General features: G+C 43.5%; 1 protein-coding gene across 1 annotated transcript in view; it reads left to right on the top strand.

The window, feature by feature from the left end:
* The window catches only part of LOC147701989 (heparan sulfate glucosamine 3-O-sulfotransferase 3A1-like), a 548752-nt gene extending 529117 nt beyond the window's left edge, over positions 1-19635 (top strand). Inside the window, exon 2 of the mRNA XM_086928735.1 lies at positions 19014-19635. Coding sequence (XP_086784861.1) covers positions 19014-19635 — 622 coding nt within the window. The remainder of the gene's footprint in view (positions 1-19013) is intronic.
* Positions 19636-23486: the final 3851 nt, after the last annotated feature.

Genomic DNA, 23486 nt, shown 5'->3' with positions numbered 1-23486 from the left:
TTCAACTAAGTCAACTTAGTGAATATTAAAGAGGATTCAATGCCACTGCAGCTCGAGGGAACTCAATAGCACAATGTAACCTTTCAATACATGCCCTAAGCACTTGCGCTCCATACCTTCCTCCTTTGTTTATTTGTATAAACAAATAAAAAAAAGATATTTAATTTTTGATGGTTTGCACTCCTCTTTGGGTTTTTCAGGGTTTTTAGCCCTCAACATTCTTCACCTCAGGTAGATCACGTGGTTGGGGAACATGGCAGCTGGCTAACGCCAGTCGGGAGGATCGCTGGCTGTGGAGAGATTCGAGTCAGGTGAAGGTTTTGGTGATTTGATGCTGCAATAAGGTGGTGAGAGCGGGGGACTATCGTGCCATAAACAAAAAAAAATTGAAAAAATTGCACAATCAAGTGTCTGAGCGTCTTAGCTTGCTTTGCATCCGCTGTAGGACGCTACTCTGGCTTCTCCCTCTAAGGAAGCCAGAGACGGGAGGTACTGTGAGCAGGGACTGCCGGGCTCAAATTGGGCTTTAACCGGGGTAAGCAGTATATTTGAGTACTATTCCCACCTTCTTGCCCCTTCCCCTGCCGCATGATTCACGGAGCCTGCCCAGAATATACTGCGATACGCGACTCCGCCTCCGCCTCTCAGGAAAGCTGGAATCGGGCTGCGGCATCCCTAAAGCGCGCTCGGCGGAGCGTGGTTAAGCCATATGGCTCATGGAGAGGCACAGTGAGGGAGGCGGGGTGTCTGCAGGGGTGCGTACGTGGCTGATTAAGAGCAGTGAAGAGATAGTAATTGTCACAGTGAGAGGGGACTTCTGGGGGGGCCCAGGATCCTCCTTCCATACAATATCTCCCCTGGTGTCCCGGGAGCAGTTCTTTGACTTTAGCCCTAATCCGGGGTGGATGGAGAAAGATCGGGTGCTGTGTGTTTCACCATTATCATCCAACACAAAGTCTTCAACTGGTGCGGGGGCCCCCGTATTGAGTCAAGACCACGAGCAGTTGCAGGACCAAAACATAGCGCAGGCGTTGCAGGCTGTGGAAGATTCAGGATTTTCATGGGGGTCTAGGGGTTTTCAAAGAAGTGCGCAGCCGGAGTTGGCTGCAAGAAGTAGATACCTTTTATGCCCTGCTCCAGATAAAAAAAAGTGTTACTGTGAAAAGCAAGCAAGTACACCTCAAGCTGTAACCCCGTTTAAGAAACCATCAAAGGGAGGCAGAATCCAAAAGTGTAGGGCAAAAGAAGTAAAAGAAGCAGGGCTCTCATCCAAACCGCCCCCTTCCCTCAGGTCGTATTTTAAAATCATGGGGCATGTGGCAGGCTCAAGAGGCTCAAGAGGGATGGAGAAGCCCCTGAAGATGTTGGATGTAATGACCATAGCTAATTGCTGACGTTAGAGAACCGTTGTGCTCCCCTTACAGATAGTGGGGCGGAGAGTTTGGAGGAACATACAAGTACCCCCTGCAAATTCCATCTACATCAATGGTACAATCTGTTCAGATGGAGTCCAGGAATAGTGAAGAAGGGGTGAGGAGTTGTGATAGTCCATTGGAGGGAATTCCTTTGGCGACTCAAGTGACGAATCTCTTACTTGGAATGAGACAGGACATTCTGCTTAGGTTTGAAACCTCTGAACAGAACCAGACAGAGATTCAAATAAAATGTGGGATCCTTGAATAGAAGATCTATGGGATTGCCTTGCGCACGTTAGCACTGGAGGAGGAGGTGAAGGTGTTGGGGAAGGCCACTGGTGCCAATGCTAAGGAAATAGCTGGCCTCAGAGAGGAAAATAAGTCCTTACATGAGGATCTGGAAAGGCTTGGGATACATGCTAGGCACAACAAAGTTCACATTTTAGGGGTTTCCGAAAATGTAGAAGGGTCGGACACTAAATGTTATATATGTAAGATATTGGGAGATCTGTTTCCGGACAGATCAGACACAGACTGGGATAAAGAACTGCAAAGAGTTCACAGAGAACCCTACAGGCTTCACCCAGGGAGAAAAGCACCTAGAAGAATGTTGGTGAATTTCCTAACCTTTTCAGTTAAGGAGTTGGTGTTGGGGCGAGCATTGAAAGAGCGGAAGTTAAAATTTGGAGATGTGACTTATCAGATTCGCTCTGATCTGGGGAAAAGAACTGCTCCAAGGCAGTGGCAACTTGGTTCCAAAATGAACGAACGACGCTCCAGGGGGCCTCAAGTACAAATGAAATTTCCGGCCATGCTCAAATTTATGTGGCAAAACAAAATGCACACTATTAGAGACCCCGCGGAGGTCGACTGCCTGCTGGGCCACACTGGGAATCACAAAGGGCCCTGGCAAAGTGCTTGGCCGGCCCCCCCTCCCCACTCAGGGGGGTTGGAGGTGCCGCCGAGCTCTTTGCCGAGTCTGGTTTTCGGCCGATTTTGGTACAGGGCCGATTTTGCATCTATGCTGCAAAAACGGCCCTGTAACAAAAACGCCCCCCAGGGGCTCAAAACCGGCCCCCACCCATGCAGCGCACCGGGGGATTGCCCGGTGCCCACTATGGCCAGTCCGGCCTTGACTGCCTGTTAAAATCGGTGGAAACCCAGATTAGGGATTTGATGTATATAGTTGTCTATAGATAGTCCACGTAGTAAGGTAGGAAGTTATTATTGCATGTAAAGGCACAATATAACTAGTGAACGTTTGTGCTATTGTTTACACAATACGGACCAGTACGCCTTCTTTTTTCTTTGTTTCTCATTTTTCTATTTTGACTCTTTATCTCTCGCATCCCTCATAGGCTTTACCGGAAGGATAGGAGAGGGGGTTCCCCATGGGGGGTGGGGAGAGGAACACGGGTGGGTGGGAGCATGTGGGAGAAAAATAAAAATATAGTCCTCATTCCGCTATATAGTTGGTGGTCTATTTTTAAGGAAAGCTTACTTGTGGAGGTTGTTACAGGTACAAAGGGTAGAGCAGCATATGATGGATATTGAAGGATTCGGCTGTGATTTGGTTCTAATGAAGGACAAATGAATAAGAATTCAGTGCACTTTTTGTCCTGGAAGGTGAATGGTCTGAGGTCTAAGAGAAAGTTAGCTTGTATAATGGAATTTTTGAAGAGAACCGAGGCCTGTGTAATTTTATTACAGGAGACTCACCTCTTAAAGCATGAATGCATTAATGTTTTCAAGAAGTGGGTCTGGGTTCAGGATTTTTTTATTCAGATCAAAGCTGTAATACAAGGGGGGTAGCCATTCTTATTAGAAGTAATATGGGTTTTATATTGAAAAGCCATCGGACGGACTCGTCCGGGAGCTTGTAAATGGTGAGCTGATTGGTTTAACATTTTGTGTGGAACTAGGCAGGGATGTCCCCTGTCTCCCCTTCTGGTCAATATGTATATCGAACCATTAGCAATATGGATTAGAAGGATACTGCCATTGTCCCTTTTACATACAGAAATTTCAAGATTAAACTAGCTCTTTATGCTGATGACCTCCTCCTTTATACTCGGAACCCACAGGTATCTATCCCCTTGTTAATGGCCAAAGCGGAAGTATTCGGGAAAATTTCTGGATATACGGGTAATACAAATACGACTATAATTATGGAATGGAACCAACCTGAGCAACAGACGCTGGGAAAATCAAGCATGCGCTATCTGGGCATCACAATAACTCAAAAATTGGCTGATGTCCCTGCGGTGAATTGGAAAAAGATCAGCCAGAAAGTTGGGAGGCTGTTGGTGAGATGGGAAAATCAGCCTCTTAATTTATGTGGTTGGGTGAACCTTATTAAGATGGAGATTTTACCCCAAATTATATTTTTGTTTAATTCTATCCCATTATTATTTGACAAAAGGGAGCTTAAGGGAAGGCTGGGCAGCTTTATTTGGGCTTCTAAGGGCTCCCGTATATTGTGGAAGAAACTAAGGAGGAGACTAGAGAAGGGCGGGCTGGCTCCTGTAGATTTGTTGATATATGGGCATGCTTTTTTCTTTAGGAATTGTCGGATGCTTTTAGGTAAAGTGGATAACTCTGTCGTAGGAATTCTATTTGGAGCAATGCTCGGCGAACTGAGGGAGGGCCTAAGACCAATTCCTGTTTGGAGACCCTAAGTTCTTCAAAAAAGTAAAGGTTGAAGATTTTATTGGGAGCTCTGAAAGTATAGGTCTTAATTCGCAAGAAGTTAGTAATTTCCTATTATTCATCTAGGGCCCCAATTTGGGAATCCCCTGGACCCCTGGGTGTCTGGATGATTCTCTTAGCCTTCTGCTAAAAAATGCGGGAATATTTTGCTGGGGAGATTTGAAGGTGGGTATTGAGTTGGCTGATTGGGGAACCTTGAAGGCAATTACAGGGGGTCTACTTACCAGGTTCACATATTATCAGCTCTCTGCATGATGGGTGTGGCAAGAATGGAAGGAAGAGGAGGAGGATTCTTGGTTAGACCAAGCAGTAAGAACCGGTGCAGTTAAGAAGGAGGTAGCTTTGTGGTATAATACCTTGATCCAGGCAGAAGATGATTTAGATAGTGACATACAGAGGCACTGGGGAGGGGTTTTGCCAAATGTAAATTTGTGGGAAACCTGGAGAGTCTCCTTTACCCTACTTAGGGAAATCGTCAAACCTGCCTATTTGAAACACAACCATCTCTTTACTGAGTATAGGGTAGGCTGGTCTCCAGCAAAGTTAGAAAAACTCGCAGGGACACATTATGAATGCCCAAAATGTAGAAACACTGCTGCTGACGATTTGCCCATGTTTTTAACATGTCCGTATATTGTAAAATTTTGGTCTGAGGTGTGTGAATTTCTTATTGAAGTTATTGGTCCTCTAGTGAGGGTAATCCCAGCCTTGGTGTTTTTTGGAGTCTGGCAAAAAAAGCGATACTGTGATCAGTAGGTTGGACGTAAGATTCATTTTCTATGTAATTCTTTTAGGGAGATGAGAGATTTGCAAATTGTGGAAGTCGGACTCTCCACCTCTTTCGCTGGAATGTAAAACAAAGCATTATATATATAGGCAAACAGGACCTGTTATGTGATACTAGCAGTCAAGAGAAAGTATGGGCTAAGCTGGTGGATTGGTCTCAAAAGTTCGATGTCAAATGATTAAGCCAATGTTTAGCCGTCGGTCCTGTTTCCTTCCATGCTATGGGCACTCCAGGGAAGGGTGGAAGTGGAAACGGCTGTTCTCTCTTGTGTGGAACGACTCTAACCTGGCCTGGATCACCAGTGAAGGAAGGGAGTCTTGCCAACAAGTGAACCGGCAGAATGAGGACAAAAAAAAAAGGTTTGCACTCCTCTGACACAATTAGACCACTATGGCTAGAGTTTGATATTAGTTATCCTAAGTTGTGTTTTGATAAAAGATTATAGAATGGTTGCCTGGTCAAGTGCCTTTGAGATATAAAACCTTTATGTTGAGCATGCATGCGCTAGTGTCATACACCGCTGCATTGAACCATACCTATAACTGTAAAGCACTCCACTGCCTAGTCCCTACCTGACGAAAAAGCATAATTTATTTTTAAAAAAGGTACTTACTGTGAGCAAGGGAGTCTGGTTGTACTTTGTCGGTTTGATGACATGTGGACTTTTTTTCAAGGAAAAGTTTCCCCAGGGCCGATCTCTATGTGAATTTAAGTCTGCACTATATTATTGTTTACTGAAATATATCATTGATTAGGCTGGTGTGTTACAAACACAATAAGATGACAGACGGACCACTGAAACTTTTCAGACACTCAAATCCGGCCATTATTTGATCAGGGTTAAATCCATCATCATTCTTTTGCTCACCTCACCACTCCAGTTCAGACCCAGTCATATGCAAATCAGTCTTGACCCTATTCGTCATGGAAACAGTCCAGCCTGAACTGCCAAGCCAGGTCCTCAATGGACTGGAAACAAGCATCTTGTGACTGGTTTCAGGGTAACACCCCTCAGCATCCAGGCTAGCTGGAATGTAGTGGCAAAGTGAGCAAGGAACCCATTTCTGGCCATTCTCTGACAACTTAGAGTAAACAAAGCAAACACAATAAGATGATGAACGGAGCACTGAAACTTTTCAGATACTCACCCCCAGTCACTATTAGATCTGGGTTAAAATTGATACTTGTATAGCGCACTACTCACCCGCAAGGGTCTCAAGGCGCTTGTATGAATACCGCTGTGGAACCCATCCTGGCTTTCCCTGTGAGGCGTCCACTCCTGGGCACCCCCAAGGTGGAGGCCAGGCATCCTTAGCGTTGTGGGGGCCGTTGTGGAGATTAAGCAAGCTATTGCCCAGAGTTGCAGAGTGGGACTCCATGATTGGAATAGGCACCGAGGTGAGAATTATCAGGTCCGAGGAATTTTGAGTTAAATCCATCATCGTTTTTATGCTCACTTCCCCACCCCTGTTCAGACCCAGCCATATGCAAATCAGTCTTGACTCTGTTCCTCATGGGGACAAGTCCAGCCAGAACTTCTAGGCCAGGTCCTTCCTGGACCGGAAACAAGCATCCTGGGACTGATTTCGGGGTAACACCCCTCATCAGCCAGACTAGCTTGAACCCAGTGGCAAAGTGATCAAGGGATCCGTGTCTGGTGGTGTGTTGACATATACCGTGCCGGGCAAGTGTTACTCATGCATTGTAGTGGCAAAATATTTAAAAGGTTGATTTACCTCTACTCTATGCAGGTTTATCAATGAGCCTGAAAGGAATTCAGCATCTTGTAGCTTACCAGAGAGTTGTTTTTTGTTTACATCAAATATGTTTTCATAGTGGCTGCTATTATGTTTTTAAGGCATTGTGTTCTGATTTATCGCATTGGAATCAGGATGCAGGATTTCTCTGAATGCAAAATATTTAATTATAAACAACAACCCGGATGATCTACTAGTGAGTTCCTAATATCAGTGATATATTAAAAAAAATACTTTTTGGTTATTGTTGTTTGCTGTTTGTACCCATGGATATAGTAAGTGTTGGGTACTTGTCTGCTTGCGCATTATTTTAGTTTTGCTCTATCAGGATGATGCAGTGGGTTCTTTTGGGTCACAACCAAGGCAGGGTTCTATAAGAAATGCAATAGGTCCGCAACATACTCAGAGATGGAACATGTGGTCAGAGTGCAAGCGGGCTCTTAAGGTTCACCTTTTCCAGCTGCCAGAGTAATCACTCAATGCCAGCCACACTTACCACACTTATTTTAGGACTTTTCTTTTGTACTTGAAGTTAGAATGATGCACTCCAGTTACTGACAATCCGCTATCTTGGTGTACCAATACATAGATATCAGTACTTTAAAATTACAAAAAATGAAAATGCTGTAACTGATAATACTACTAAAGCGAAAGGGATAATTACAAGGGTTAGTGTAACAACAAGGTTTGTGTTAGGTTTAGGGCTCATATAACGTCTGTGGTTAGCGTGGGGGAACCTTTAGGGTTATTGTTAGCGTTAGGACTAGTTACTGGGAAAGGCTTAAGTTTAGGGTTAGACTTGCAGTTCGATTAAGGGTTGTTAAGGTTTTCTTGAAAGTTTAGGGACAAGCTCCAGTTTAGCACATGTACACTTGCAAATAGTTTTTAGGGTTAGTGGCATTTTCAGGAGTGGTCATTTTGATGTAGTGGATTCTGTGTAGTGGTATCTCGATGCAGTAGTATTTAAGCATTTACAAAGCTCTATGGATGGCAGGGGGGGCTGAGTAGCTTACACAGAGGCACAAGTTCCTGTAGAGTTCAGCTGGCCTGCGGGAAGCTTGACGGGATCTGTGAGGGGCATACCTAGAGGAGCCGAGGAAGGGCCTGTCCCTTCCGGGATGACTGAGTTCGATTACTTGTGGATGGGAAACCTCTTAGTAACCCAAGGGTGACCCCCTGGCAAACTAGAACATGCTCCTTTTGGACTGCTGGGACCGCTATCAAAGCATAATAATGCAGAATTAATACTGACCAACATGGAAGTAAATAGATCTGTGACCAGATTTTAAACTATAAACCATAAGAAAGACATTGCAAAACTGTTAGATCTAATGTACTCGACAGCCAAAGGAATACTGTTGGAGACATCTTTAAATTTCAGTGATGTCCGAAGATTATACAAAGAAAAATCTGCGAGTGAAAAGAATTTCCCCAGAAAGGATAGTAGAGGTTATTCTCATTGATGGTATCTTGATTAACCCATGCAATTGATTTGTGGCAGCAACGTTACCACTTGCGAAATTCAATGGTTCATACTACTGTTCTCTCTTTACCTGCGGGGAAAAAAATGTACTATAGAATTTAATACAGATATTGTGCAGTTTGATCCTGTTCAGATTAAATTTCAGCTTCAATTTAAGGCTCTCAACCCTATACTTTCAAGATGCGGAAATTAACAAAAAATCATTTATTGCCGTGCGTTGCTTTTTCTTTAAAACCATCCAAAGTCGGTGCAACGCAATCCACCCTTCACATATGGAAACAGATGCGCGCACAAGGCGCATGCGCAGGAGCAAGAACTTTGGAGGTCTTATTGGTTTTTCCCTTACCATAGCAAATCAAACTTACCTCGTTTGCAGTCTCGCAAATCACTCGGCTTTGATGAATGGCTCTCATTCCTCCAACCTGTTTTAACAGCTTTCCCCGCCAGATGTTATTGGCTGTTCGAGAGGTGCCTTCAAATTGTGCTGGCGGGTAATTATTGAAACACGCCAAGTGGTTTATTTTCCAGCGCTTTCTTCTCTAATGAAGCCCCAACCTTGGCGAGAAGGGCCCAGGTTTGGAGGAACTTTAATTTAATTTACTGAACCGTGGGGTCAGGGGCACTGGTATGCAGGGGAGCTGGGGGCAGAGCTGGGAGCAACCTGTTTCTATTGTCAAAAAATACACGATTGCACCAAATAATTTTTAATAGTTAACACAGTAGACTACTCCTTTCTTGGTTTAAGTCCCCAAATAGAAGAATAAGGATGTATCCCCCAGTAACATCTAATTCCACACCCCTGCTAAGAGAGGAATGAGGGTCACAGGGGAGGGCATCTTTTTCTGCCCCTATCAGGACACGACCTGGCTGCAGAACGGGAGTGTTCTAAACTTCCAGAATGTGGGCAACTTGTAAGGGCCTCTGTGTCTGGGGAAGACGCTCATCCAGACCTTCTGATAAAGCCACGCAAAGTGTAAGCTTTGTGCATACAGGGAAATGAAGTTGAGAGACTTCCTAACTGGTGGGCAAACTATGGAAGGATATTGGGTCCTGCTTAGGCCAAAAGTCCCCACCAATCAGCTGGTAAATTGTGACCAAGTAAAGGATAGATGGCTGAAAAGCAGCACAGCCCTTCCACTGAGGCTTGTGACATTGAGAGCCAGCTAAACAACAAGGGGGCATATTAGCAACAAATAGCGATAATTATCGCTAAATGTGCTTAGCACATTTTTTTATCGCCGCCTATCACCTGATATCGCAGAGATAACGTGCTATTAGCAACGTTAGTCGCTAATGTGATAAAATATCCGCCGATAGAAGCTCAATGCATGAATATCGCTGGAAATCCGGCGATATTCAGGACTTAACACCAAATTGGGACTTAACCTGAATATCCACCTTCCATTGGATATACAGGTTAAGTCGTGGTTTGAGCAGGCGTTAGGTTCTAGCGATAATCGCTCTTTGCGTGAATTTTTTTATCGCTCCACCTGCCTTGCTAATAGGCGATAGCTGTGATAGCGACTGCTTTCAGTTGCAAACAGGTTGGGTACGCCCACTTTGCATGTCATTAGCGATTAATATTGCTGACATGCAAAGCGGGCCCCAAACCTGTAGCTTTCGCCTACAAGCTGTCGCTAACTGCTGTTAGCGTCAGCTTGCTAATAGGGCGATACAAATATCACCTCTTTAGCTGGAAAAAGTCCAGCTAAAGCGGCAATATCACCATTGCTAATATGCCCCAACATTTTTTTTTTTATTTGCTATTTTCTGGGTCTCATGAGATACAGCTAACTACATTAACTCTAATGGTACAATGACATAGAACGAATTATTGGGCAGTGTAATTCCTAGGATTAATATTGTTGCCTGGCTCCCTAATCTACCAGCTTCGGGTGATATGAATACTTTCATTTCAGTGTCAATGGAGGCTTGTGGATGACTGTGAAGGAATACTCTTTCATGTTCCCTTTCTAAGGGTTCCAGCGTAAGTGTTGGAATGCTTGTGTTGACTGACCCTAGAACATTTAGGCTGATGTCTCAAAAATTGTCAGCAATGGAGATAGCTACCACTTAGGTGAAGTGGAAGGGGACTGGCCAGGTTCCCAACAGTATTTGTGGCCTAAAAGACACCTGTGTGTCAGTTGAACTTACAGATGTATTTCTCTTTCTTTGAAACCACGTTGCCTGTAAGATATAGGCCCCCTCTGGTGAAAGGCATCAGGCCCCCACAAATGATCATCGGTCTGTGCCTCAGGATGTATCTAGGACCACATTTTGGGATTATCCTCTGCTTCTTTCCCACTTCAATGAGACAGCGGGGAGTGGCTGGATCAGTGATGGACTTAGAGTTCAATATTTTGGAGTAAAGCACAAACCTTTTTAAGAAACCACTGAGAGCTAAGGGTTTTCTAAGAAACATAATTTAAAAACATCTGTGATAGGTGCAAGACATGTTGATTTACTCACAGGCAGCATTAATCAATAGATGTAGGAAACATTTAAGGTACACATTTGACTGCAATGATGGACTCATGTCTTCCTCAGGGCTAAATTGAATCATGATAGTTGATACTTCACATGAAACAGCGCTGAACACATAATGGATGATTATAGACATGTACAATATATGTAGACCACTGCTTTTGTTCTGCATCCTGTTATTAAAACCGTTACCATAGCATAAAAGTTATGTATTTTCAAGTTTTCACTTTATTTTGAAACATTGACATGGATGTGCTGTTAATAACCTGAATGGGTGCAAGGCTCTTGAGCTCTTTACTAAAGTGGGAGTGCAATAGTTCATCTTATGTATATGATAATCAAGGACTTGGTTCAAAGTATGTTTCATAAAAAGTATCTCTTTTACTTAAGACATAGGTTTTGCAATTCTTTTTCCTGAGGTAAGCAATTGGAAATATTGATAAATGTAGGGCTTAAAACATAAAATGAATGTGTAGAAAATTGGGTTACTTGTTGAGGGGATTGAGCCCCTTCTCAAGCAGCAACTGCAATGCTTGTCTGTATGAAGTCACAAGCAAACCCAAATGAGCATGTGTTCAACCCTCTGGTAGCTTGGCACCGAGCAGTCAGGCTTAACTTAGAGGAAATGTGTACATTATTTATGCAGCACTTCAGGTAGTAATGAATTGAAACTGCAACTCAAAAAATCCCACACCTATTTAGAAAAATAGAGTTAATTTTAATGAATAAATCAAAACCAATTCCACAAAAATCCAATCAGTAGAAATGGAAATATGTAATCTTAAGATTTAAGTGAAAGCAGCCCCAAAAATCAACAGCGCCAACTGTGGTCATCTGGTAGCGCTGGGCCAGGACAGACTCACAAGTTCAGGCTGACCACGATAGAGCGTGGGTCAACTACAGGGGCCCAGATAAGTCAGCTGAAGAAGAATACTTTAAATCCGGGTTGCTAAGAGATGTGGAGTCCAGCATTAAGGATGCGTCGTGCAGCAAAGGACATGTGAGGTCAGGGCAAGGACATGTGTCATGGAGAAGCGGTTCTGGGGCACTGCGAAGTGTGATACAATGTCCTTGCATGGAGATGCATCATGCAGCTGTGGTTCAGAGGTGTTGTCCTTGCGTGGGGATGAGCCCCACAGTGGCGGATGTATGTCATTACAAAGCGGGCTTTAACACCGCGCTACCATTACGATGCAGCCATCACAACGCAAGTCGTTAACACGACTTGCGCTGGATTTAAGAATAGTAAAATTTACTGTTCCAACTCCAGCCCACGTAACAGTAGGGAAGGTGTTGGAATAGTAAATCATGCTATTCCTTAGTATATAGCGCCATCCAGCGCAAGTCGTTGTAGCGACTTGCGTTATGATTGCTGCGTCGTAATGGTAGCCCGGTGTAAAGCCCGCGTTGTAATGGCTGTTTCCCCACAGTGGCTATCCCGATGGGCTGTGTTGGGAGTGGCGATGTCCTAGTGTAGAGATGCATTGTGCAGCAGCAGTTCCAATGGACTGCTGTTGGTGATGCGGAATCCTTGCATTGGGGAAGTCCATGCGGCAGAGGCAGTGCACCATTTCCGAAGGTGATGGGCAGCAAAGGTGATGCGCTTGTTCTATGGGAGATGCAATGCGGAGGAGATGCATCAGTATCCTGACTCCACAGAGTCAGCAGAACTGACAGGGCTGGCAGAGCACTTTCAGGCCCACTTTCAAGGGTCCAGGACTGGAATGGCACCACTTGATAGGGCAGGACATAGAGATGCAGAGTCCAGGTACTGAGTTTAAGGTTGTTGGAAACCTGTTCTGTCCCTGAGGCTTCTGAGGAGGCCAGCCAACTAGCCCTTGGAGTCACTCTGGGATCCTGGGTTTAGAGATGCAGGTCTAGTCCAACTTACCCAGGTAGCAGTCCGTCTGGGCAGCAGTCTAGCAGAGAGGCAGTGCTTTCAGCAGCACAGCAGTGCTTCTTCCTGGTCCACAGGTCCAGAAGTGTATTGAAGAGTTGAGTCTAAGGATCCAATGATTATACCTGGTTCCCACTTTGAAGTAGAGGATGGTTCTATATGTTTCCATCCCCGAAATATCAGGCATCTCCTTCCTCACTGTCATGGCCCCTGCTTGTTAGGGGTCACAAAAGGCCAGTGTCAAACTCTTTATGAGAGTGCTCAGGCAGGGCCTTTTTGATGAGTAGGTAATCTACAAACACTAATTGTATCACTGATCTAGCCATTTCCTGCTGATTCATTGGAGTGGGAAAGAAAAGGATAATCGCAACATTTGGCCCTAGATACTTCCTGAGGCACAGAAGAATGATCGTTTGTGGGGACCTGTTCCCTTTCCCCTGAAGGTTCCTATATCTTGCAGTGTTCCACCGTAAAGTCCATTCCTTCTAGGGAGAGGGACCATATAAATAGTTTAGGATTCTCACCCCTCATCTGTATTAGCCATCTGAGGGGTCTATGGTCTCTGTGAACCCAAAAGTGAGCACCAAACAGGTATGGTCTCATCCTCTTCAGTGCCCAGGCCTCCACAAATGTTTCCCTTTCTATTGCACTCTACCTCTGTTCTCTGGGATGTAACATCCTACTGATGAAGGCTACCAGTTGATCTAGGGTATTTGTTTATATGTAATAGCATGGGTGCTGTACACATGGTCTTCTTCAGGGAGTCATAAGCGTTCTGGTACGCCTCCGTCCAGATCACCTTTATGGGCTGTTTCTGGGAGGCCAATTCTCTCGAGGGAGCAACAATGGTGCCATACCCCTTGACGAATCACCTCTAGTACCTTGTGATGCCCAGGAAAGCTTTTACCCCTGTCTGGTTCTTGGCAGGTTCTAAAGCCAGAATGGCTTGAATTTTGTCCTGAAGCGGTTGCACCTTGCCTTCTCCCACTTTGTGTCCCAAGTAGAACACTGAACCCTGCCCTATCTGGCACTTACTGGCCTTGATAGTTAGGTCTGCTTTTTGCAAAGACTTACACTATTCCCTGTCGAGGCACAGGTGATTCTCCCAGCTATAACTGAAGACCGCAATGTCATCCAGGTTGGCGGCACTGAAGTTCTACAATCCAGCCAGGACATGGTTGATCGGCCTCTGGAAGATGGCAGGGCCATTTTTCAACCCAAAGGGCATCCCCCGAAATTGGCTTTTTGATGTACACAGACCTCTCTTTCGCCTCCTCAGTTAGGGCAATCTGCCAGTACCCAGATGTTAAGTCAAACTTTATGAGGAACTTAGCAGCCCCTAACCGATCAATGAGGTCATCAGCTCAAAGGATGGGGTGTGCGTCAGTTTTAGTGACTGCATTGAGACCCCGGTAATCCACACAGAATCTAAATTGAGGGGAGGTATCTGGAGGGATAGCCTTGGGGACCAGTACTACTGGGCTGGACCAAGAAGAACTGTTCAGGGTTCAATGAGCCCTAGCTCCAGCATTTTGGAGACTTCCTCCTTTATGCTTGCTTCACCCTACCCAATAGCTGTAGATTTTATTCTTAACATGTTCCCAGTATTCCCAGTATCAATATCAAGGGTACACCATGTAGTAAGTCCTGGGGTAAGGGAAAAAAGAGAGGCAAACTGCCTCAACAATTAGTGACAGTCCCTCTGTTGCTCTAAGGCAGTGCTTCGCAAACTTTTCAGAACCATGACCCACTTTTTAGTATGACAAACATTCACGATCCACCTAGCTGTAATAGACATGAGGCAGGCGATTTTTTAATGAAATAAAGTATTAGGTGGTAGTGCATTGTTATTTGGATGCAGCACATTTTCTATTGAAATGGTCACTAAATCTGTACAGACATACAGTTCCATAGATAAGACTATATTGCACACAAATGATAATGTGTGGAGATCAGGTTTCAGTGAATATTTATTATTTGAACATCAAGAAAAAAAGTGTCATGATTATTTGTGATGCTACTAACATTTTTGTTTCCATCACTCTTCATAATTTCAAAATTTTGAATTTCTATTTTAGGAATATGTATAGTTTATTTACAGGTATTTACATTTTGTTATGTGTTAGGAAAACATGACTTCCTCCAGCTTTCCTTTCACATTCTTGGGAATCATAACCTTGTGCTGTCCTGCTGATCTGGAGATCTAGTGGAAACATACAAGTTGAAGTGTCCTAAGATAACAAGAACCTTGCTGATATAGAGCCTTGTGAACCATACACAGGGCTTTGAAGGACACCCTTTCCTTACTGGTAACCAATAGAGAGTTCAAAAGCCCTCTCTGACTAAGAAGTGTTTTGGCAGACCTAGGACAAGTCGAGCTGCAGCATTTTGTTTAATTTGGAGCTTATTTAAAGAGAACTGATTCACATTTAAATAGAGGGCATTATAGTAGTCCATGCCAGATATCATCAGTGCAATGACCACTGACACCCTAAGCTCCTTAGGAAGAAAAGGAAACATTTTTAGTCAAAGACTTAATGATCCAAATACAGGAGCTCACAATTCTAATAACCTGGGAATCAAAAGTAAAGGTGTTATCGAAAACCCCTCCCAGGTTTTTGACTGCATGCACTAGCAGAGTCTCACAAGTTTCTGGCCAACACAGGTTGGTATAATCAATAGGAGGGGGGAGTCAGAGTATGAATTCTTTCAGTCTCCGTTGTGATATCTCATAATCAGGGGGGGGGAAAGGATCACTAGTCCTGCTTGAACCAAGGTTTTGCAGGTCGGTAAGTAGGTATCTCCCAAAAAAGACCCTCATACACGTGTATGTTGGAATAATCTCGTAGCGGTATATAATGTGTCCCCGCTTTTGTTTACACGTGCGTGCGTAATCATCGGGTCGTTTTTTTGTGTGTGCACCCTCCACCAGGAGGTTTTACCTTTGGTTTAAGGCAGTAGTGATCATCGATAAGTGGTGAGGTAAGTGGTGATTTAAAAAAAGTCCGGACAGCCAGAGAAGGAAGTTTTAATGATTCTGGATTCGGAGAATGAATAAGATAATTCGTGCAGCTTTAGAATGAGTTAGGGTTTCGAGCGCACTTCATTCGTGGGTTAAAAAGGTCAACATGTTTCAGCCTTAAGTTGCCGACAGGTCAATAGGCTTTCGTCAGGACCATTAGGGGTGAAAACGTGAAAAAAATCTATAAAGAATAAAGAATAGGTGAATTGTAACCTGATTCTTCAGGGAGTAGAAGGCATCATTGTACCTGACCTGTAAAATAAACAGACATACAAACAACATGCAGGGAGATGGGGTAGGGAAAACATACAGTTATGTACAAAGGTACTTTCACGAAAACAAATGATTTCGAAAAGGAACTAGAAAATGGCAATGCTTTTCAATGAACCACACTCATTTCTGGCGTCAACTCTCCCATTATCATGCTTCGGCGGAGGGAGGTGATTCAAGCTATACTGTAGTGCTGTGCCCATAGTTCTACAATTCGCTGTGACTTAATTAATTTGATGCGTGGTCTAAGGTGGAATAACGTGGTGGTATTCGGAAAATGCCTCGTGAATTGCATTTATGACGCTGCACACAACCAGTGATCAGGTGTCATTTCACTTTGATGCGTGTTTTATATCGTTTTTCATTAAGCAATTGTGATCGTAATTGTTACAATGGTGCTTATCTACAAGTGCTAATATTGGTGATAGTTGTTACTATATTCTGCGATATTATTATGCGAAGTTTATGTCTGCTGAGCCGCTTTTAGGTAAGCTCCTGGACGTAATGGCGCGATGTACTTATGAGAAGTGCATCTTTAAAAAAGGTCGGGCATTAAAGTTCTGTCTGCGTACCTCTACAATGTGGAAGAAGTACTTCCTCGGGGATACGGCAGGAAAGAGAGAGGCCTCACTACAGAAAGTCAAAAAAGGAGGTAGCAGTTTTAAATGAGTTATGATACTTACGGTTGCGCTTTTAAGCGAAGACGCGGTGTTGCCTGATACCTCCGGTCCTTCTTCTCAGTCCTGGCAGCTTGTGCTGTCTCTGCCAAAGATCGCCCGGAAATGCGCGAGCATTCATTTCCGGGTAGATTAGTACTCCAATCCGATAGAGATGAATGAAATACTATTGTACAAGTTACACAATAGTAGTGGAAGTGATGTTTTGCGCGTGTGGATTTAATTTAGTATGTAATCTAAAGCCTCATTTAATTTAACGTCTGGAGACCTGTAAGTTAAAAAATTAGAGTTTATGGGCTCGGAGACTCAAAGACACAACACAGGTTGGTCCAGATTGAGTTTTCAGCTCCAAAAACCACAATCCCGTCATCTCCCTGTTCATTTTCAGCCAGTTCTTCCTCATCCAGCTCCCAATTTCTGCCATGAAGGCCCTGAACTTGTCTGCCACCCCTTCCCAGTCTTCAGAGATGGAAACAATGATCTGGGTGTCATCCGCTTGGGATGCCACCATGAAGCCAAAAGAGCATGCCAATTTTTCAGGGGGGGACATACAATTGAATAGAGCAGGGCTAAGGGAGGATTCTTAGCTCTAAAATCCCCACAGCTGACTGTAAAAGTCCCGTTTATTATGAAGGATTCCAGCAGGTTGAGGGCGGCATCCCTCAGACCAGCCTGTCACAGCCTTTGCACAAACAGAGATGAAGAGATGGTGTGAACGTCTGCAGACAGATCTAATAGGACCAAAGTAGCAGCTTTCCCTCCTCCCCCCTGTTAACTCAGAGTGGCCCATCCTGCTAACACCTATCTTCCCTTTGTTTCAGTATCTGTGAGCAATACACAAAGACCAACTGCCAGCTACAAATAGTCATGTGACCCAGGATCAGATTGCAGGCACCAAATGGTTAGGACAAGGACATGCCAACTTTCTAAAAGTGGGATTTTCAAAATTTGACAAAAAATCTGACTTTTCCATTAAAGAGGGTTTTTAATTAAAATTATTTTGATCCCAAACTTGACCTCTCCACCTGTTCCTACTTGCAAGTTGTTACTTATTAAATAGAATACTCTAACCAAATGTTATTCTATGGGGGAGGTAGGCCTTGCAGTAGTGAAAAATGAATTAAGACGTTTTCCACTCCCAGGACTTCTAAAACTTAAACGTACATGTCCCTGCTTTTAAATACACTGCACCCTGCCCCCCTGGGCAGTCCAGTGCTACCCTAGGGGTGACATATATGTATAAAAAGAGAATGTTTGGGCATGGCAAGATGCTTACCTTGTCAGGTCAAACTAGCAGTTTAAAACTGCACACACTGGCTGCAATGGCAGGCCTGAGACATGTTTAAAGGGCTACTTAAGTAGATGGCACAATCAGTGCTGAAGGCCCATTAGCAGTATTTGCTTTACAGGTCCTGTAATACTGTTTTACTAGGAGCTTACAACTAATTAAATAGGTCAATTGGGTGTAAGCCAATTGTACCATATTTTACGAAGGGAGCAGAAACACTTTAACCCAGGTTAGCAGTGGTAAAGTCTGAAAAGTTCTAAAAGCCATGATTAACGGGTTCAGAAAACGTTGAGGGTTAAGGCAAAAAGTTAGGGGAGACCACGGCAAGGATGCGAGGAATAAAATTTTTATTTAAAATGGTTTGTATTTACATAATATTCAGGATCTAGAATTACAGGAAGATTGAAATATAGGCCTGCATTTTACCATAATATGTTTGAGTGATCTAATCAAAATGTCTTTCCAGTACTCCACACAAACACATAAGGACATGTCTAATTTCATACTGGTGCATGCAATAAATGTAAGAGATTCTATTAGAGAGCATGCATTACCATTTTGCAAAGTGCTCTATGAGTAATCTCAATGAAATATCTGTATCCTTGATATTTTGAAAATAGTAGTCTTCATAGAAGTTAATATGAGCCAATTCAATTATCTCCAGTGTTGATCTGCCAGAATAATCATTCATCCATGACAAAAGTGGACTGTGTGGAGGTTGTCGGCAACAAATGTTTGATCCATGAACAGTCGGAGGACCACAAAACTTTTTCTAAAATAATGGGTTTATTCAGTTCAATTTAACTTCAAAAAGCTTCCAGAATGGGAATGTCTGGATAGCACGAACAGCATCCACAGCCTCAGCTAGACCTCAGCATTCAAGACACATGAAGTCTCAGCGATTTCCCACTGAATTTGAAAAAAATAAAATTATTTGATATAGTGGTCATATTACTTGATATATTGAAAGCTGTACAAAGTTTTGAGAATTTGAGTAACATACATAGACTGGTCTTTGGGAGATAAGAATTTCTGAAATTTATCAAAATTGTGATCTCAAAATCTAAAACACACGAGTGTAGTATAGATCTAAGCTACGTATAATTTTCTCCAATTCGTCTAGCTCATGTATCGATATGATAATATAGTACACAGAACTGAAGAGAAAGTAGTAATAATTTTCACATTCTAGACTAACAGTGCGTTCCTTTGTTTTTTTAACAGAGCCCTGATGCCAAAGACACTAGATGGACAGATCACCATGGAGAAGACTCCAAGCTACTTTGTGACAAAGGATGCCCCTGCTCGTATCTCTGCCATGTCAAATGAAACTAGGTTTATTGTGGTGGTTCGGGACCCAGTGACTAGGGCAATATCAGATTACACCCAGACTTTATCAAAACGGCACAACATTCCCCCATTTGAGAGCCTGGCCTTCAAGAACAGGACTACAGGCGTTATCAACATCTCGTGGAGTGCCATCCAGATTGGTATCTATGCAAAATATCTGGAAAACTGGCTTATAAGTATTCCTATCAGAAAGATGTTATTTGTGAGTGGGGAGAGACTTATCACAGATCCATCGGGGGAACTTGGTCGTGTGCAGGACTTCCTGGGCCTCAAGAGAATTATCACAGACAAACACTTCTACTTTAACAAGACAAAGGGCTTCCCATGCCTAAAAAAAGCAGAAGGAAGTAGCAAACCCCATTGTCTGGGCAAAACTAAAGGCAGAACCCATCCCAACATTGATCAGAAAGTGATACAAAGACTACACGAGTTCTACAGGCCATTCAACTTGAAATTTTACCAAATGTCAGGATATAACTTTGGTTGGGATAACTAAAGTAGAACTTAAATTTGAGACAATATATATTTTATAGAGTGTTAGAAAAACGTTTACTATTTAATAAAGTTGTGTCGAGAATAAAAACGTTTTTTTCAGAATGTCATTTGCAGCAAGTGTCACTCTCTTTGGGTAAATTGTGCGGAGTTTAAATTCTGGCTTGATGCCCTGATGTGAAAGGGAAAGAAGAAATATTTGAAGGTACACAGTAGATCTACTAAATAGATTATAATGAGTCATATTCTTGTGATCTGGAGGGCAATCGAAGGTCTCTAAAATAGTAGGACTTCGAACTGTACGCATGGGGCAGCTGTCATTTCCCAGTTCATGTAGGCCATGTTGGGGATATATCTCTTCTCCTTTGCGCATTTGTGCTCATTGCACCCAATTGTCACAGCTTCATGCTTTTCACATTTGTGCATTTCTAGTGCGTCCCGCAGAATCGAAATGCCTGTATCGCTGGCTGAGTGAGCTTCGTCATGAAGTGCTGATGATGTGTGCCCGGGAAGGTCTCTGGAGCAGGTAGTCAAAGGAGTTTTGGCCTGGATGACAGCAAAGTCCAAGGGGATTTTTATAGGTAAAGCAGGTGGGATAGGTCAAGCTGCAGTGTTCATGAGATATGGAACAATTTGAAGAGAGAGTGAGATCTGATTGGCAGATGGAGGCTGCTGAAGAGTGTTGGGGATTCTTCTGATTCTGGAAACTAAGGAATGTTTGGGATTAAGAGGTCCACTCCTGAAGAAACCATGGGGCATATTATCAAGGGGGTTTATCTCCGCTTTTTTGGCTTTAAAAGCCAAGAAAGCGGAGATAAAATTATCTCCCTATTACCTAGCTGCTGCTAACACCAGTTAGCGACAGCTAGTAGGAGATAGCGACCATCTTGGGCCCCACTTTGCATGTCAGTGATATTTATCACTAATGAGATGCAAAGTGGGCGTGCCAAGATGTTAGAGACTGAAAACAGTCGCTAACATCGCTATCTCCTATTACCAACTTCTGGAGATATTCGCGCTAAGCGGGAATATCTCCAAAAGCTAACACCAGCCCTGAGCAGTTCTTAGCCATGTTATCCAATGGGAGGTGGATAACATGGCTAAGAGCATTAGCTCGCTAATGCAAGAATATCGCTGACTTTTCAGCGATATTCATGCTTTGCGGCGATTTTTACCGCATTTGCGTTAAACCTTGGTAATACCAAGGTTTATTTGCGGTAAAAATCGCCGCAGCGCTGCGGTATATTTTTTGTCTCTAACCAAGCAATAGCGATAATTATCGCTATTGCTTGGTAATATGCCCCCATATTTTCTGTTGTAGCATCTTTTCGCACTGTACTTACTCCTCTTTGCCAATCTCACTCTCATTGCCAAGTTTCATTGGGGTGACAATATTACCTTTAACTCTGTTAAAAGGCTTGTGAATGTTTGCGCTGGTTAGGGAATGTGAAACCCTAACTTCACAAGCAAATGCTAAAGTACTATATAACAGAACTCCCCTGACTGTCAGAGGTGGGTTAATGAGTGATGCTTTTTCAACGCATTGAAGGCAGCAGACGCATTCTCATTAGAAATAAACACATTTGCTTGCGCCTTCTCAAGGTCAATCACACAGGGGCTTATTTACAAGCCTCTTGTGCCACTTTTGCGTCATTTTTAACATGGAAAAAGTGACGTAGGGGTGGCGCAAGGGACTTGTAAATCTGCCCCACAATGTTAAAACAAAAAATAAAATGGTAAGGAAATATGAGTGCTTTGATGCAATAAAAGCACTGGGCTAAAAGCACTGGTGAAACATGTAGGTATAGAGAAGTGCTATGAGGGAAGTATATTCTTTGAATAATGGAGTTATGTTACATCACCAATTATGTAGGGGTGGGCTTAACTCGTGTAACTCAGTGTAGTGTATTCACGCGGAATTACCTGGAAGTTCTGCAAGATTATGCATATTTATACGAGAAGAGTAATTCTGTGCGTAGCACTATTTTTTTGCATACCTCCTTGCGTCCCAAATGAGTGTGAGAATGCATTTTGTTTTACTAAATAGTGCTAAATGCAAATAGCGGGTAGGAGCAGCCACTCACGCTCACTAAATGTCCTCTTGGGGTAGGATTTTGCCCAGATTACTCCCAGAATTTAGCACTATTTGCTTACCACAAAAGGAACCCACATGTCCAACATAGACTTGAGGGTGCATTTTGCACTGGAAAATAACACAACATGTAGTAGAAAACGTGCGCTCACAGTAGGATTTCCTCATAATTATGTGAGCAGGAGAAATCACGTAATAATCGGTAAATCAACGTTGAAGAGTAATGTGGAATTATCAATTGCTACGATTACTCCAACGTAATTGAAATCACTCCTGGGCCTACAATTATGTAAACTGATGTCGACCCAAGAGTGATGGAGGGAAAAGAAAGTGAACCTCCAGCCAAAATAAAACTTTTATCAATGGATTGATAAATCTATACTAGGCCTTAAACAGTGATATGCATTTCAATGAGACGGATGAGAAAGAAGCCGTGATTTACTTGGCAAATGCAAAAACAGCAGTTGATGGAAAGAATGCAGAACAATGTCATACATTCACCCCAGTACAGAGATCTGGGCCTAAATCCATCGTATTTTTTGTTCACCTTGCCATTCCAGTTTGGACCCAGCCATATGCAAATAAGTCTTGACCCTGTGCCCCATGGGAACAGTTCAGCCCGAACTGCCAAGCCAGGTCCTCCCTGGACTGGAAACAAGCATCCTAGAACCGGTTTCGGGCTTTCAGCCCTCATCCGCCAGGATAGCTTGATTCCAATGGCATGGAGAGCACAGGACTCACGTCTGAGCAGGATACTTGTTTCCGGTCTAGGGAAGACATGGCTTGCATGTTCGGGCTGGATTGTTCCCATGAGGCACAGGGTCAGACTGATTTGCATAGGGCCATGTCTGAACTGGGGTGGTGGAGTGAGCTAAAGAATAATGATGGATTAAACCGAGATCAATTGACTGGGGGTGAGTGTTTGATTTGCTCATACGCTCCGTCCATCATCCCCTTTGGTATCGCTTTGTTCGCCCTAAGTTGGCAGAGTATGCCCTGACGTGGGTCCCTTGCTCACTTTGACACTGGATTCAAGATAGCCTGGCTGATGAGGCCTATGAACCCGAAACCGGTCCCAGGATGCTTGTTTCTGGTCCAGGGAAGACATGGCTTGGCAGTTCGTGCTGGACTGTTCCCATGAGGCACAGGGTCAGACTGATTTGGGGTGGTGGAGTGAGCTAAAGAATGATGATGGATTAAACCCAGATCAATTGACTGGGGGTGAGTGTTTGATTTGCTCAAACGCTCCGTCCATCATCCCCTTTCGTATCGCTTTGTGGTTTACTTGGCAATCATTATGAATTCACCCTCTCTACTAACTGGGATGCCTTCTGCTTACCAGAGATGCTTAACAGATCCAGGTCCCCACTTTCCAAGGGGTCTCATGAGAAAGTGAAATTTCTCACTTTGATCTCTGTATATTATATTTCTCTATCTGAACCTCTCTCCCTCTCTGCCTATCCCTACCTCTGACTCTCTTTCTGCCACTTATCATCTTAAGGGTTTTGGGGTCAACAGTAATACATACTTCAACAGTTTTTATGACCGGATTCAAGTTTAACAATTAATTTAGTATTGTTTGGCATCATGCAGGCTTGTGTTCCATATGAAGGTCCCCAAAATATGCCTAGCCCGGGGCCCCACAAATCCTTAAGATGGTATCTGTTGATTAGAGGTGGTACGGTGGCTCCATAGATTGTTCTAGATGCCTGTCCAGTTCTAAGTTTATGGAACCTGTCAGAATGCAGAATTCTTATATTTCA

This window comes from Lissotriton vulgaris, chromosome 7, assembly GCF_964263255.1.
Source record: "Lissotriton vulgaris chromosome 7, aLisVul1.2, whole genome shotgun sequence".
In the NCBI taxonomy this organism is placed as follows: Eukaryota; Metazoa; Chordata; class Amphibia; order Caudata; family Salamandridae; genus Lissotriton; species Lissotriton vulgaris.
This window is presented reverse-complemented; position numbering and strand designations above follow the sequence as displayed.